Genomic DNA, 13,955 nt, shown 5'->3' on the forward strand with positions numbered 1-13,955 from the left:
CTCCTAGTGGCTTCATGGAGACTATTAAACAGCACTGGAAATTAAGCAGACTCCTGCTGCACCCCATGACACAGCTGCCAGTTGGCTGAAAGGCCCTTTCCCAATGCTGCTCTCTGGACTCGGTCTTGAATGTTGGATTGATGAAGAGGCACACGGTCTCTGGATACGGTAGTTCAGCTTAACTGTCCTGGATAACAGCTATTGAACACAGAATTTGTCTAATTCCCCTTTAAAGCGATCTAAGCTGCAGCCATAATCACATCTGTTGACAGCAAATTCCATACGATAATTACGCACTGTGTTAAAGAGTACTTTCTTTCTCTTGCATGCCCATGAATTTAATTAGGCGGTCATTTTTTCCAGGGCTATCATTTTCCAGCATCGTCAATCCATTCCTTAAACAAGTTGTGCTCTTTTACTTTACTTTGGGAAACTTTGGGTTATATCCCAATTTAATGGGCTCTATTGGCAGTCCATAGAAGGCAGCCTGGATCCACAAAGTCTTTTTGGTATTTTTGGTAGATATGAGAATATTCTTAGACAATGAGAAGCTTCACTAGTCAAACTGCTATTAGGAAGCCAAGCAGAGGATAGTCTACAGCAGGGGTTGCCAACCTGGATCCTACCAGCCACTAGTGGGTGTTTCAAGATTCTAGGTGGGTGGTACGGGGGTTCTACGACACAAGCTGAATCCTCCTTCCATCAAGCATTGATGGGCGGTAAGGAAATTTTACCATCAAGAAAGATAAATTAGTGGGCGGTAGCTATAAAAAGGTTGACTACCCCTAGTCTACAGAAACAGAATATGAGTAATAATAATACTAATAACAACAACAACAACAACAACAACAACAACAACAACAATTTATTATTTATGCCCTGCCCATCTGGCTGGGTTTCCCCAGCCACTCTGAGAGGCTTCCAACAAAATATTAAAATACAATGGTCCGCCAAACATTAAAAGTTTCCCTAAACAGGGCTGCCTTCAGATGTCTTCTAAAAGTCTGGTAGTTGTTGTTCTCTTTGACATCTGGTGGGAGGGCGTTCCACAGGGCAGGTGCCACTACCAAGAAGGCCCTCTGCCTGGTTCCCTGTAACTTGGCTTCTCACAGCGAGGGAACCGCCAGAAGGCCCTCGGCGCTGGACCTCAGTGTCCGGGCAGAACAATGGGGTGGAGACGCTCCTTCAGGTATACTGGGAAGAGACCATTTAGGGTTTTAAAGGTCAGCACCAACAATTTGAACTGAATTGTACTCAGAAATGTACTGGGAGCCAATGTAGGTCTTTCAAGACCTTGCACTTCTTGCGCTGCACAACATCAACTTCAAAGTTGGCCCATGATGTGTATGTGCAGGAGATAGCAATCTGGCCTGCCAACAAAATCCACTTGTCCACCTGTGCCCTAATATATTCAGGTTTGGGTAAGTGTGCCACAAAATCTGGAAAAGTGTGAATTTCAAAAGACAGCTCATTTATACATACACACACATATATATCCTGGTGGATATGACACTTTCAGAGTCATGGGTTCAAGCCCCATGTGATACATATTGATATGTATAATTATGCATTACATATTTACCCCATGAATTTCCTTATATATACTACCTACTATAAATTTTACATAATATGTATTAACCATTCATACATAACTTTATATACCATACGAGTATTATTTAAGTATTATATCATATATATATATATATATATATATATATATATATATATGACTTAAGGATGTATATGTATACCATGCATTACTGTACAACCTCATGGATATCCACTAATCACTACCCTCTATAATCTTACATTCAGACATTACTTGCAATATTTCTCTTCAATACGGAAGTGTATTTTATACATGGTTATCTATTGATCTGGCTTCTCACGTGAGAATCATCAACCCCTGCGTACAAGGCCTCCCCTCCCTAGCCTCACGTCCATAACTTGAGGTTGCACCACTTTCTCACCTTTTCCAAGGCCTCTGGTTAATGGGTTAGTTACCCTCGTACCCTTGCTCATAGCATAACTGGTTTTCCTGGCGGCTGCTATTTTTTATTTCTTTTTCCCTTCAGACCTCATTCCTGCATTGCAGCGGGTTGGACGAAATGACCCTCATGGTCTCTTCAAACTCTGCGATCCAATGATTCTATATAGTTGCAGGAAATGTAAATGTGGATCAATTAGGTTCACATAAAAATGCAAACCAAACCAAATTTCTCTCCAATTGCTAGAACAGAATTAATGGCTCCTGTGCAGAGTAAATGGCTGCAGTTACAATCTAGACTGGAAAAAATATATATATTGCAGCAGAATTTCGGGATGTTAAGAAAATCAGTAAGAAAAACCCACAGAAGCCAGAATATTTGTTTTATGTCTTTTGAAACATCTCTTCCCCTTCCTTATCCGAGCCTCACGTTTAGGGCTTATGAGGCCCGATGGAAGGAAAGGAGGAAATTTATGTCTAGAAAAGTCCCTTGGAAGAACTTCATCTTCAGAGAAAATAAAGCTTAGATCACTGAGCAAGTGGCACTAAATTCACTCACTGCAGTGTTCAATCAATCTGTCGCTCACATATGCACATAAACTGCCCTTCGTGTGGGCATCTGAGCCACAGCTATTTGCAAAGAAACAAAATCAATACATAATTTTCTTTAAGAGAGAGGCGGTGAAGCAATTACACAGGATAACATGAGAATATGTACATTTGGAAGCCTAATGAGAAAAACGTCAATCTTTCAGTCCCACAAACAAAAAAAAGCAAACCCAGCAATGCCACTTAACGTGCAATTCAAAAGTATATCTACTAGAACCGCAGGACTGAACTGATTAAATCAACTAGGCTGATTGATTAAAAATGATAAGACTAAAAATATGTGCTGAATTAATCAGTTGACGGATTCTAAAAAAAAAAAAAAATCTGTCATTTTCTTGTCTGTGTCACTTCCACTTCATAGAATAATAGAGTTGGAGGATCATCTAGTCCAACCCTCTGCAAAACAGGGATATGAAATTGTCCCATGCAGGGATCAAACCTGCAACCTTGCCATTATCAGCACCATGCTCTAACCAACTGAGCTATCCAGGCTGTCTTTCATTCATTCAAAACATTTTGAACCCTTCCTTCATCAACACATGATATCAGAGTGTGGCAAAAATAATAATTATTAAAAAAGCAACAACAACCAGAACATGTTGTCAAGACAAGCACAAATAAAAGGAGCAAGTCTAAACCAAACTGAAAAAGCTAAACAACCAGCTATCGGCCAAAGTAACAGAGGCTGGATTCCAAATATCATCACTATTTTATGCTGGGCTTTTGAGAGTAGAGGCAGGATTGAGCAGAGGCATTCCTCAACTTAACCACCTCAGCCTCCTGATGCCAACACTGCCAGTGCAGAAGACTCCTACATATGTAAGGGGACCTACATACAAACTGAGACATGCTTCTCCACCCACAGAGGCCCAGGACCCTCGCATGAACTGTATTTTTGTATATATGAAAGGCCTTTCCTCCCTCAATTATGCTAGACCCTCCAAGTGTCCCCATTTCCCAGGGACAGTCCCAGATTTTCAGAAGCTGTCCCGGTTTCTGATTTGATCCCGGAATGTCCCACTTTTCCTTAGGACACTCCTATTTTATCAGAGAAATGTGTGAGGATATGTTAAAGGTAAAGGTAAAGGGACCCCTGACCATTAGGTCCAGTCGTGACCGACTCTGGGGTTGCAGCGCTCATCTCGCTTTATTGGCCAAGGGAGCCGGCGTACAGCTTCTGGGTCATGTGGCCAGCATGACTAAGCCGCTTCTGGTGAACCAGAGCAGTGCACAGAAACGCTGTTTACCTTCCTGCTGGAGCGGTACCTTTTTATCTACTTGCACTTTGACGTGCTTTCGAACTGATAGGTTGGCAGGAGCTGGGACCGAGCAACGGGAGCTCACCCCGTTGCGGGGATTCGAACCGCCGACCTTCCGATTGGCAAGTCCTAGGCTCTGTGGTTTAACCCACAGCGCCACCCACGTCCCTTGCGGATATGTTAGGACATCCCTATTTTCATCAGCGAAATGAAGCAAGAGTGAAGAGGCAGGAAAACTATGTTGAAGCAGTGATTCTAAACTCCCTTACTAGTTAAGTCGTAGAAAACACAGTGGGAATTACTTCTGAGTAAGTATGTATGCAACCATGCTGTAGTCATGGTTTGCCTGGTGCAGATGTAATACATAGCTTTGGTTTAATGATTCATGGTTGGTAACAATTTTAAATTTATCTTGGTTTTGGTATTCTTCCACAATGCTTGCTTATGGTTAAGGAAACTAAACCATCTTCCTTTGAAGAAGGGATCCTGACTGAAAGGCCAATGAAGATCTCTGCAAACCTCGCGATTTATCTGATGCCAAAAGCAGCAGGTCCAGTTCATCACACATTTATGCTATCAACTAAATAGCTGGAAGTAAATCTGGCATTAAGATGATAAACATGGTTATTAGAGAAGAAGAGCAATTCCTTCAGCCGTCAGTTCCCCAGTGCTAATTAATCTCCGATTTGTCATAAAGACTCCTTAAAAAAAAAGAAAGAAAGATCTGAGTATCTCATGAATCAGCACATTTTGAACTTGCTGAGCATTTCACAGCCAGTGCTATATGACAGAAGACAAGGTCAAGTAGTAAAGTGAATTAAATGTTATCTTTTCTCCTTGGAGACTATGATATAAACTATCTGGCAGAGAAATGACTCAACAAACTCCCAAGCAGTTTTTTTGATTCACTCCCTTACAGATACTATATATTGGAAGGGGGGAGGGGGAGAGAAACCAACCTATAACTGAACGCTGCCGAAAATAAGCGACACAAACAACTTCTGAACAGAGAAAGCTTGACTGCCTCAGAAATAAAAGACATGCTTAGGAAATTAGGGTGTGTGTGTGTTTGTGTGTCTGTGTGTATAGCAGTGGTTTTCTAGGACAGACAAAGGTTGCTAGCTTTATGGGGAAGGCTTCTCATAACACAAGCACAATAACCTGAGAAGGAATGCCATAAGCGAAGTATTACTAGTAAAGATGTTATTCTAACCTAATTTAAAAGATTATGTGAAGCTATACTTGGAAATTATGCTAGTACTTTACATGTCCCCAACATAGCTCAGTTGGTTAGAGCACGGTGTTGATAACGCAAAGAGTGCAGATTCGATCCCCGTAAGGGACAGCTGCATATTTGGGTTGGACTAAATGATCCACAGTTTCCCTTCCTGAATCTATGGACTGTTCTTTGAATCCCACATCAACCTATAAAATGGCCCAGACTGCAATGATTAACTTAAATACAGGAATTAAAAATGTCGAGATTTATAAGTACATTTCCATCTTTGTTTTCTGGAACAGAAGCAGGACAGCAGATATTCTCATAAGGAACCTGTTAGAAATAGTCATAGTGACATTTATGATTTCTTAATGCTGCAGTCCTATGACACTGGACTTTTTGGATTGCTGTATCTGAAGGCAGTGGAAGAGGTTCACACCCTCAGAGATGGAGGCCATACCTGCCTCAACATGGCCCTCTACTTAATGATGATAGAGTTCTGATACTGGCAGAAGCAAAAAAAGGAGTCTGCCATTAAGGCATGGTTTTGAAGCATCCCTAGATTGCCTTCTTCTATGATTCCTGGAGAATAGTGCCACATATGCTACCTACACAGACGAGCTGGTTCAAGGAGGACCCCCAGTGGGATGGAAACTCAGTAGCCCCCCCCCCCCCAAAAAAAGAAACCTTGATTTATAAAAGAAAACAATGATACTTGGTAAAAAGGATTTATCAACTTCACTTAAGTTCAGATATCACTCATCGCTGGCGTTCACCTCTAGTGACGTGGGTGATCTGACACTAAGTAAAAGTGAAACAAAAGAAGTGCCATGGTCAGATCACTTCCTGGTGCAACTGGACTTCTCCACGACCCTTCCCCTCTGCAGGGAGGTGGGACCAATTCAGATGGTCTGCCCCAACCACTTAATGGATCCAAATGGTTTCCAGAGAGTGGTAGGGGATGTTTTATCCCATGTTGATGGCCTTTCAGCTGATTCCCTGGTGGCCCGCTGGAATGCGGAGTTAACCAGGGCTATCGACTGTCTGGCTCCGAAGCGCCCTCTCCAATTGAACGCCGTTTACCTTCCCGCTGGAGCGGTACCTATTTATCTACTTGCACTTTGACGTGCTTTCAAGCTGCTAGGTTGGCAGGAGCAGGGACCGAGCAACAGGAGCTCACCCCGTCGTGGGGATTCGAACTGCCAACCTTCTGATCAGCAAGTCCTAGGCTCTGTGGTTTAACCCACAGTGCCTCCTGCGCCCCTGGAATATGCTTGTACTTCTCTCTAAATATTCCCAGTTCTTTATCCCAAACATGTGTTAGGCTGCAGAAGAGGTTGTCGCTACCGGCTGAAGCCATAGCCTCCATCTTTACTGTGGATGTTTGTGGGCCTAACTGGCATCTCCATGATGTAGGGGGTGGGGCTGAGGAGAATTTATTTAAGCCCATGTTCCTCCTTCTGCCTTATCTGGCTCCCTCCTTCTCTCATAGTGTGACTAGTATGGTTACTTTGAGGTTGAGCCTGTGGCTGTTTTGCTGCCTCCCCCGCCCCCCCGCCCCGCCTCATTTCTGTGTCTTATTTCAGATCTTGGCTGGGGGGGGGGACGACCAACATCCTGACTCAGTGCTGCTTTGGAACATAGATCTGATCTGTGCATGTGTACGCCCACCTACTGTCATTCCAAAAGAGACGTACATTTGCATGCATATTCCTGCTTTAAAGAGCTACCCGTTTTCAATGCAAGTCCCCAATAAATGAATGAATTCCACACCTGAATGTTAGCACACATGGACCTCTGCTGCAATGAAAGACTAAGGGAACCTGTCTGGTGTAGACCTCAGCCATGCTCCTTACTGCGTAACCTTGCCTCAGCCCCAATCACCATCTCTCAATGATTTTTGTTAGAATATAATGTGAGGTTCCTGGGAAGCAGCCGCTGGATGCAAATGTAAATCATTCCCAGTCTAGTCCAAGCTCCTATCTTCTTATTGATGAAACACTTTGAAAACCAAGCATTCATATGAAATATCTGGAGGGCTTAATCTCTGTAACTTTCTCCTTGAACAGCGCATTGCACAGTGTAGTAATCAGTGCATTGTTACCTTTGCATCCTATTCAGGACCTAGATAATACACACCAATACACACTGATTGCTATTTCATTATGTCTGGCATTTAACGGAAAACTGCAGCATAAGAGGAACACAACAGGCTGCTGAAGACACGTCAAATTCTAGCAATGATTACTGACCTTTCATGTACATAATGAGTTTGGATCCAAATCATTTAGATACATAGCACAGTTTTCAGAGCCGAAAACAATATTTGAGACCTAGATGGTTTCTATTCAAAACAAAGTCTTTCGCTCACCCACCACCTTTGAACTTGAAAATGAGAGTATTTTCTTTGGCTAGTGGAGCAACTCAGAGTAAATTTAACTGCAAAATCCAACGTTTCTGCTATTTTATAATTGCTTCTGTGGACGGAACACAATGGGCACAATCCAGCCATACTGTTTAGGCAGTGACCATTTTAGGAGTGTCCAATTGATTCTCAATCACAGACATGCGGGTCCTTTTGGACCTGGAAAAGGGCAGAACGGGAGTGGGAAAGGGGGTGAGATGGAGCAGAATGGGGTGAGTCAGGGCAAAATGGGGCAGGGTGCACTTATGGGTGCTCCACCAACATGTGAGGGGGCTGGGAATGGAAGCCCCCCATACACTGCCTGTTCCTTCAAGTCCTACTGATGTTGATGGGAAGGTTCAGCACTTGTTCTAGGTTGCAACCTTATACCGGCTTACTCGAGAGTAAGATCCATGGAAATAAATGAGTATACATGTCTTGCCCTGTAAATTTCTCCCACTGAAATCAAAGTGACTTCAAGTGCTTAAAGATGGATGAACCAGACAGGGGGCCTTCTTGGTAGTGGTGCCTGCCCTATGGAATGCCCTCTCATCACATGCCAAAGAGATAAGCAGTTATATGACTTTCCATAGACAGCTGAAGGCAGTCCTGTGTTGGAAAGTTGTTAATGCCTGATGTTTCTATTGAGTTTTTATATTCTGTTGGAAGCTGCCCAGAGTGGCGGGGGCAACAAGTAATAAATGAAACAAGCTAACAATAACAGCAGCAGCACAATATATCCAGTTCCCAAACTGTACTTGCCTATAAGTTGATCACAATGGAAAATTGTCTGCAAGAATTCAAGCATTTTTGAAAAATTACTGGGAATATAACAATGCAATCTATCCTAATAAGAAGTTCATGCATATTTATCAGCATTTGCTAAAGTTAGTTGGATAATGCATTCTGGAGGCCTAATCTACTTGACTCACAATGCAATGGTGACTAACACTTAATCTAATGCTTTATATCAATTCATATTTTTCTCCTTCAGGACTAAGGCCTATATATATTTAAACGCACGCACACAAACAGTTGCTGTCTGCTGCTCTCCTGTATCAGAAAAATTCCCAACTTCCAGTTTCATTTCCAGGTCAATTCAAAGTGAGTGTTCTTTCCTTCAAAGCCCTAAATGTCTTGGGACTGGATATCTAATGTAGGGATGTAGGACCTGAATATTGTTGCATTCCAGTCCCCATCAGCCTGAGATGGCATAGCCTATGTTCAGGCATGATGGGAGGTATAGTCCAACAACATCTGAAAGACCATAGGTTCATCTTCCCTAATCTAAATGAATGTCTTGGTCTATGCCAAGTCTCCAGTAGAAGCCCTGCATTGGATTGGGTTGGATGTGAGTAGAGGGCCTACTTGGTGGTGATGCCAAGTTCAGGAATTCATTTTCTAAGATTACTCTGTGATGCCTGGTTAATTTTCTCACTGTCCGGCATTTCATCAGAGAACTCTAGGGATTTGGATTGATTTACCTGCTGCTACCATTGCAACGTTACTAACGCCTTGGTTACTTTTTTAAAAGTATTGGATTTTGAAAGATGGTTTTACACAACTATCAGGGTCCCTTTTAGGAATGGAAAGTTCAATTCCCTCTCCAATTCACATGTTCATCTATGATAAACCAGCTCCAAAACTTAGCTACCAAAGTGAGTGTTTTGAGCAGCAAGTCATAGTTAGACTGCTTCGCACTTAAACAAAAGTAATGATAGTTGTTTTTTTGGTGAAGTCTGCCTTGTTTATTCCAGCTTTGATTGTTAGAGATATAATTTTCCAGTTCTAGTTTTTCTTCTATGTCTGCTTTTCCTGGCTGAATTTGTTCTGCTCTGCTGCTTAAATGGTTTTGGTTGGCTCTCCTGGACAACAGTACTTTTGTTTTAAATTGTTTTTTTATCTCCTGTTCACTCTATTGTTCAGTTCAATTCAGGTTTATTAACAGTCCACAGAGAGCAAATATTTGATTCCATACGATGAAGGGAAAACTCTAAAATACTATCTGTCAGTTTTGGCTCCAGTTTCTCATATTCCTAGTCTTCGGTTTGCTACATGTCCACTTGAAGTTGCAATGCGTGTATGTGTGTTGTTTGTTTGTGTGAAGTGCCCGCTAATATTCATTAGTATTTTTGTGTGCGATTTTGCCTAATAAACACACCTGTGCATTTAATTCAGCCAAATTTGCAGTGAAGGCTACTCAACTTAGCCAAAGCCATGTGACCTCCATTGAGACCTTCAGACTCTGCTTTTTTTAATGTATATTTATTGTACAGGTCAATTTTTTATCTTTTCATATGTTTTTTATGTATTATTTATGTCCATATGTTTCTGTTTGGCATTATGTTGCCTTAATAACAAATCTGAATTTGAGATATACAAATTTTGGCAAGCATTTCCCCAATATAATATTTTTTTTATGTTATATTTTGCTAATAGACACATTTTTAAGTACAATTTCCCTAATATATGACTTTGGGAGGAGGGGGGAATTGGAGAACTATATCACAAAATTCAGAGAAGTTTGAATTTTGAAGGATAGCTACATTTCAGCTTGGCTGTTGTTTTGGGAAATGCAAGTTAGGGAGGTTTGTATGAAAATGGAAAACAAACCCAATTTCTCCCCATCTCTACAAAATACAATTAAGTCCACTGACAGTGCACATTTCGCATTTCATTGCTTGAGATTTAAACAAGACCAGGAAAACATTAAAACTAGTACCACTCAACAATTCCGAAGAACATAGTTAAATACCACCCAGTGTCAGATTACCAAATAGGCAGAATAGGCATTATCCTATGGGGCCCATGTCGTTTAGGGACTCCGTGGCAACAGATCAAAATAATATGGATTTGATCTTGAAAGAAGATTACAATCAAGCTTTCTTCGTTCAATGTGAGGGCCCCCCTGAGATTTTGACTCCCTGGGAGCCTCCACGGGACTTAATCTGGCACTGATACTACCCAAACTATCCAAGGTCCTAGGGTTATCATTAATTAATGATAACAACAACAACAACAATAACAACAACACCTTTATTGTACAACCCGCGTACAATGAAATTAAACGAGCCTCCCTCCGCCCCACAAACACTTAGTCTCGTTGGACTCTGTGTGCTTATCAAACAACACACTACCTCGCAAGTCAATTTCGCTACGTTATTTTCCATTCAACAGCCTAACAGCCCACGAATAGAAGCTATTTTTTAGCCTGTTGGTACGGCTGATTATACTTCTATATCTCCTGCCCGAGGGTAGAAGATTAAAAAGGAGATGGCCAGGGTGTGAGTCATCCCTGAGAATTTTTCTCGATCTCCTAAGACAATGATCCCTTGTGATGTCATATAGCGGCCTCAAGGGACAGCCCATGATATCATGTGCTGTGTTCACCACCCTCTGTAAAGACTTTCTGTCCGTGGCTGTCAAGCCAGCATACCACACTGTGATACAATATGAAAGGACACTTTCTACTGTCGACAAGGAAAAGGAGTTCATTAATTGTTGTTTAACATTATTCTTTTGCAAGAATACTCATTGTCCGCAATGACATTGTAGATATATTGGGTAGTATCCAAGTAGCTCATTTAGTCAGCGCAAGGATTTCCATTTGTGCAACAGATCTTCCTCCTCTCCTTTCCCTGTGTGCCCCCTGAGCCCTCACCAAATCTGCTCTAGGGTGTTGCAGTCTGGGCAGGCGGGACCAGAAAGGATTTAGAAAGAAAGGGCCAATGACACCATGTTATGATGCTGTCGTTTTCCCAGGAGCACCTTTGCTTTTCGTTCCAAAGCTGACTGACCAAGAAGGACTGCAAAAATCTCCCCCTTGCCTCCCCTCTCCTGGAATGAATGGAAACCGTCAGGCTGAATGCCAGCACTGGTGATACTTTCTGGATTCCCCCAGAGTTCTCAACTGGCTATTCCTTTTTGTGCTATATTCCTTTCCATTACAGTACTGAGTTTCAGCGGCTGAGACACCCACAGTGTATCAATGCAGCTGGAAGCCTCAGATTGTGGAGAGAGTCCAACAGAGCTGGTAAGATCCCAATATCTGCTGCTGCAAACTTTGTAAAATGATGCCACAGGAGACTGAAGTGTGGAGCACACAGATTTTGCTTAACACCGTACAACTCTTAGTACAGCTGCTGTAAAGCAGCATCTATCAGAGGCTGCAGTCCTCTTCAGAAAAATCAGGATTCTAAAGGACACAGCTACCTGCCTAAGTGTCTAGAAAAGCACCCCGTTGCATAGATTTCCCCAGCCTGGAGTGAACCAGGAATGATGCCAGAGACACTAACAATCAGATGATTGCCAGGGCTTGTACACTGGATGGGCTGGTCTGACTCAATGCAAAGTAGCTCCAGTTATCTGACTCTCAGGCTAACTGGACCTAATGCCACAGGCCACAATATAGACAGGTTCAAGCATTCAACTGAAAGCACCCCACAGCAAGGGTGGGCAAGGGTGCTCAAACAAGGCCCGCCTCCAACATCCCTGTGCACACTGGAGCCAGCTTTCCTATAAATGAGCAGGAAAGGTTCTGGAGGGAGACTTTTGTTCATATTTGCTTGAACATGAGTACAGCCCTTTGTGCAATCAGGGTCTTAATTTTATCACAGTTCCCAGTTACACAGGCAGTTCTAGGTGCGTTTGAGCAAACCTGAGTAAAATCTCCATGCAGACCTTCTCTGTTCATTGCAGGGACATCAGGGACCAAGAGCAGCTGAAGGTGATATGAACAGGTGAAGCCAACATTTGTCAAAGGGCTTTCATTGGGACAGAGCTTGCATGCCCCCATACTTGCTTTTAAACATTGCATATTGAGGAGAATGTGTGAACAGAGTTCAGATAATATCTAATATAACATGTACAGTGGTACCTCGGGTTACAGACGCTTCAGGTTACAGACTCCGCTAACACATAAATAGTACCTTGGGTTAATAACTTGGCTTCAGAATGAGAACAGAAATTGCACGACGACGGTGCAGCAGCAGTGGGAGGCCCCATTAGCTAAAGTGGCACCTTAGGTTAAGAACGGTTTCAGGTTAAGAATGGACCTCCGGAACGAATTAAGTTTGTAACCAGAGGTACCACTGTATACAGTGAAGCCTCGGGTTACATTGCCTTTGGCTTACGTCACCCTCGTCTTGTGACCGGCGCAAACCCGGAAGTACCGGAATGGGTTACTTCCGGTTTGCACCATTCACACACACACAGAAGTGCTAAATCGCGCCGTGTGCGTGCACAGATGTGACGCTTTGGGTTGCGTCATTTTCGGGTTGCGGCTGGGCCTCCAGAATGGATCCCCGCTGTAACCCGCGGTTCCATTGTACTCAGAAGCAAGTCACATTGTGTTCAAATGGGTTAAAAGGTAAAAAGGTAAAAGATCCCTGGATGGTTAAGTCCAGTCAAAGGCAACTATGGGGTTGCGGCACTTATCTCACGTTCAGGCCGAGGGAGCCGGTGTCTGTCCACAGACAGCTTTCCAGGTCATGTGGCCAGCATGACTGAACTGCTTCTGCTGCAACGAAACATCGTGACAGAAACCAGAGTGCACATAAACACTGTTTACCTAATTGCACTGGTGTGCTTTCGAACTGCTAGGTTGGCAGGAGCTGGGACAGAGCAACGGGAGCTCACCCCATCATGGGGATTCGAACTGCTGACTTGTGGAATGGCAAGTCCAAGAGGCTAAGTGGTTTAGACCAAAGCGCCACCTGTTTACACCCAGGTCAAGTGTGCACAGGTATTATAACCCATCCCCCCAAGCTTGTGTTTTAAACCAGCCGTAAATGGGTTTATCTTATCTTCTTCACTCTTAGTGCTGTTTTCTTAAAACAAATTTCTCCCAGAAGCACAGTAGGCATCAAATTTTTTCCAGCATCCACCTTGTCATCAAACTGAAATGTGTTAAACATTTATTTTGCCTTTGCAAAAAGAGAAAGAGGAAAGGAGCTAGCCAGTCACACTGCGTCATAATCCTGTGAGAAAAACTGGGAACGGAACACAGGTAACGAAAATAAAGCCAAAAACCGCAGGAGGCGATTGCTGCAAAGAACCAATTAAATACAACTTTAGGTGAGCGAGTCACAACAAGGTGTCATCATAATGGTTGCAATTTGAAAACCAGAAAAAGGAACAATTAATTAGGGCAAAATTGCATTCACCCCACAGCTTACCTTATACAGCAAAGGCAAACGTCCTAGCTTCAGAAGCGCAATTTTCCTGGAGACATTTGCAGTATTTTGGATCCTGAGCAAATCTTCTGCAGTCCCGTACTGCACATCAAAGACTTCAGCCTGTATAAACAGAAATAGATGCTATTTATTAGTGTATTCTTTCTCAACACGTTGAGGATCAGACAGATGGTAGCTACCAAGAGGCAATTCACAAGCAGTATAGGGTGGCAATCATGTTATTACACAGTGACAATCATATTTGCTGTTTGATTTACATGTGGCTAAACACGCCTACATGGTA

The 13,955-nt window shown here is 42.7% G+C and overlaps 1 protein-coding gene across 8 annotated transcripts in view; it reads right to left on the minus strand.

The window, feature by feature from the left end:
- Positions 1–13,955, minus strand: part of NAALADL2 (N-acetylated alpha-linked acidic dipeptidase like 2) — an 803,264-nt gene that overhangs the window by 318,397 nt on the left and 470,912 nt on the right. For all 8 annotated transcript variants that reach the window (XM_083442084.1, XM_083442080.1, XM_083442081.1 and 5 more), the window contains one exon: positions 13,655–13,774. In XM_083442084.1, the coding sequence (XP_083298210.1) occupies positions 13,655–13,774 (120 nt within the window). The remainder of the gene's footprint in view (positions 1–13,654; positions 13,775–13,955) is intronic.

The sequence above is a fragment of the Podarcis tiliguerta genome, assembly GCF_965153285.1.
Source record: "Podarcis tiliguerta genome assembly, chromosome: 5".
NCBI classification, from domain to species: Eukaryota; Metazoa; Chordata; class Lepidosauria; order Squamata; family Lacertidae; genus Podarcis; species Podarcis tiliguerta.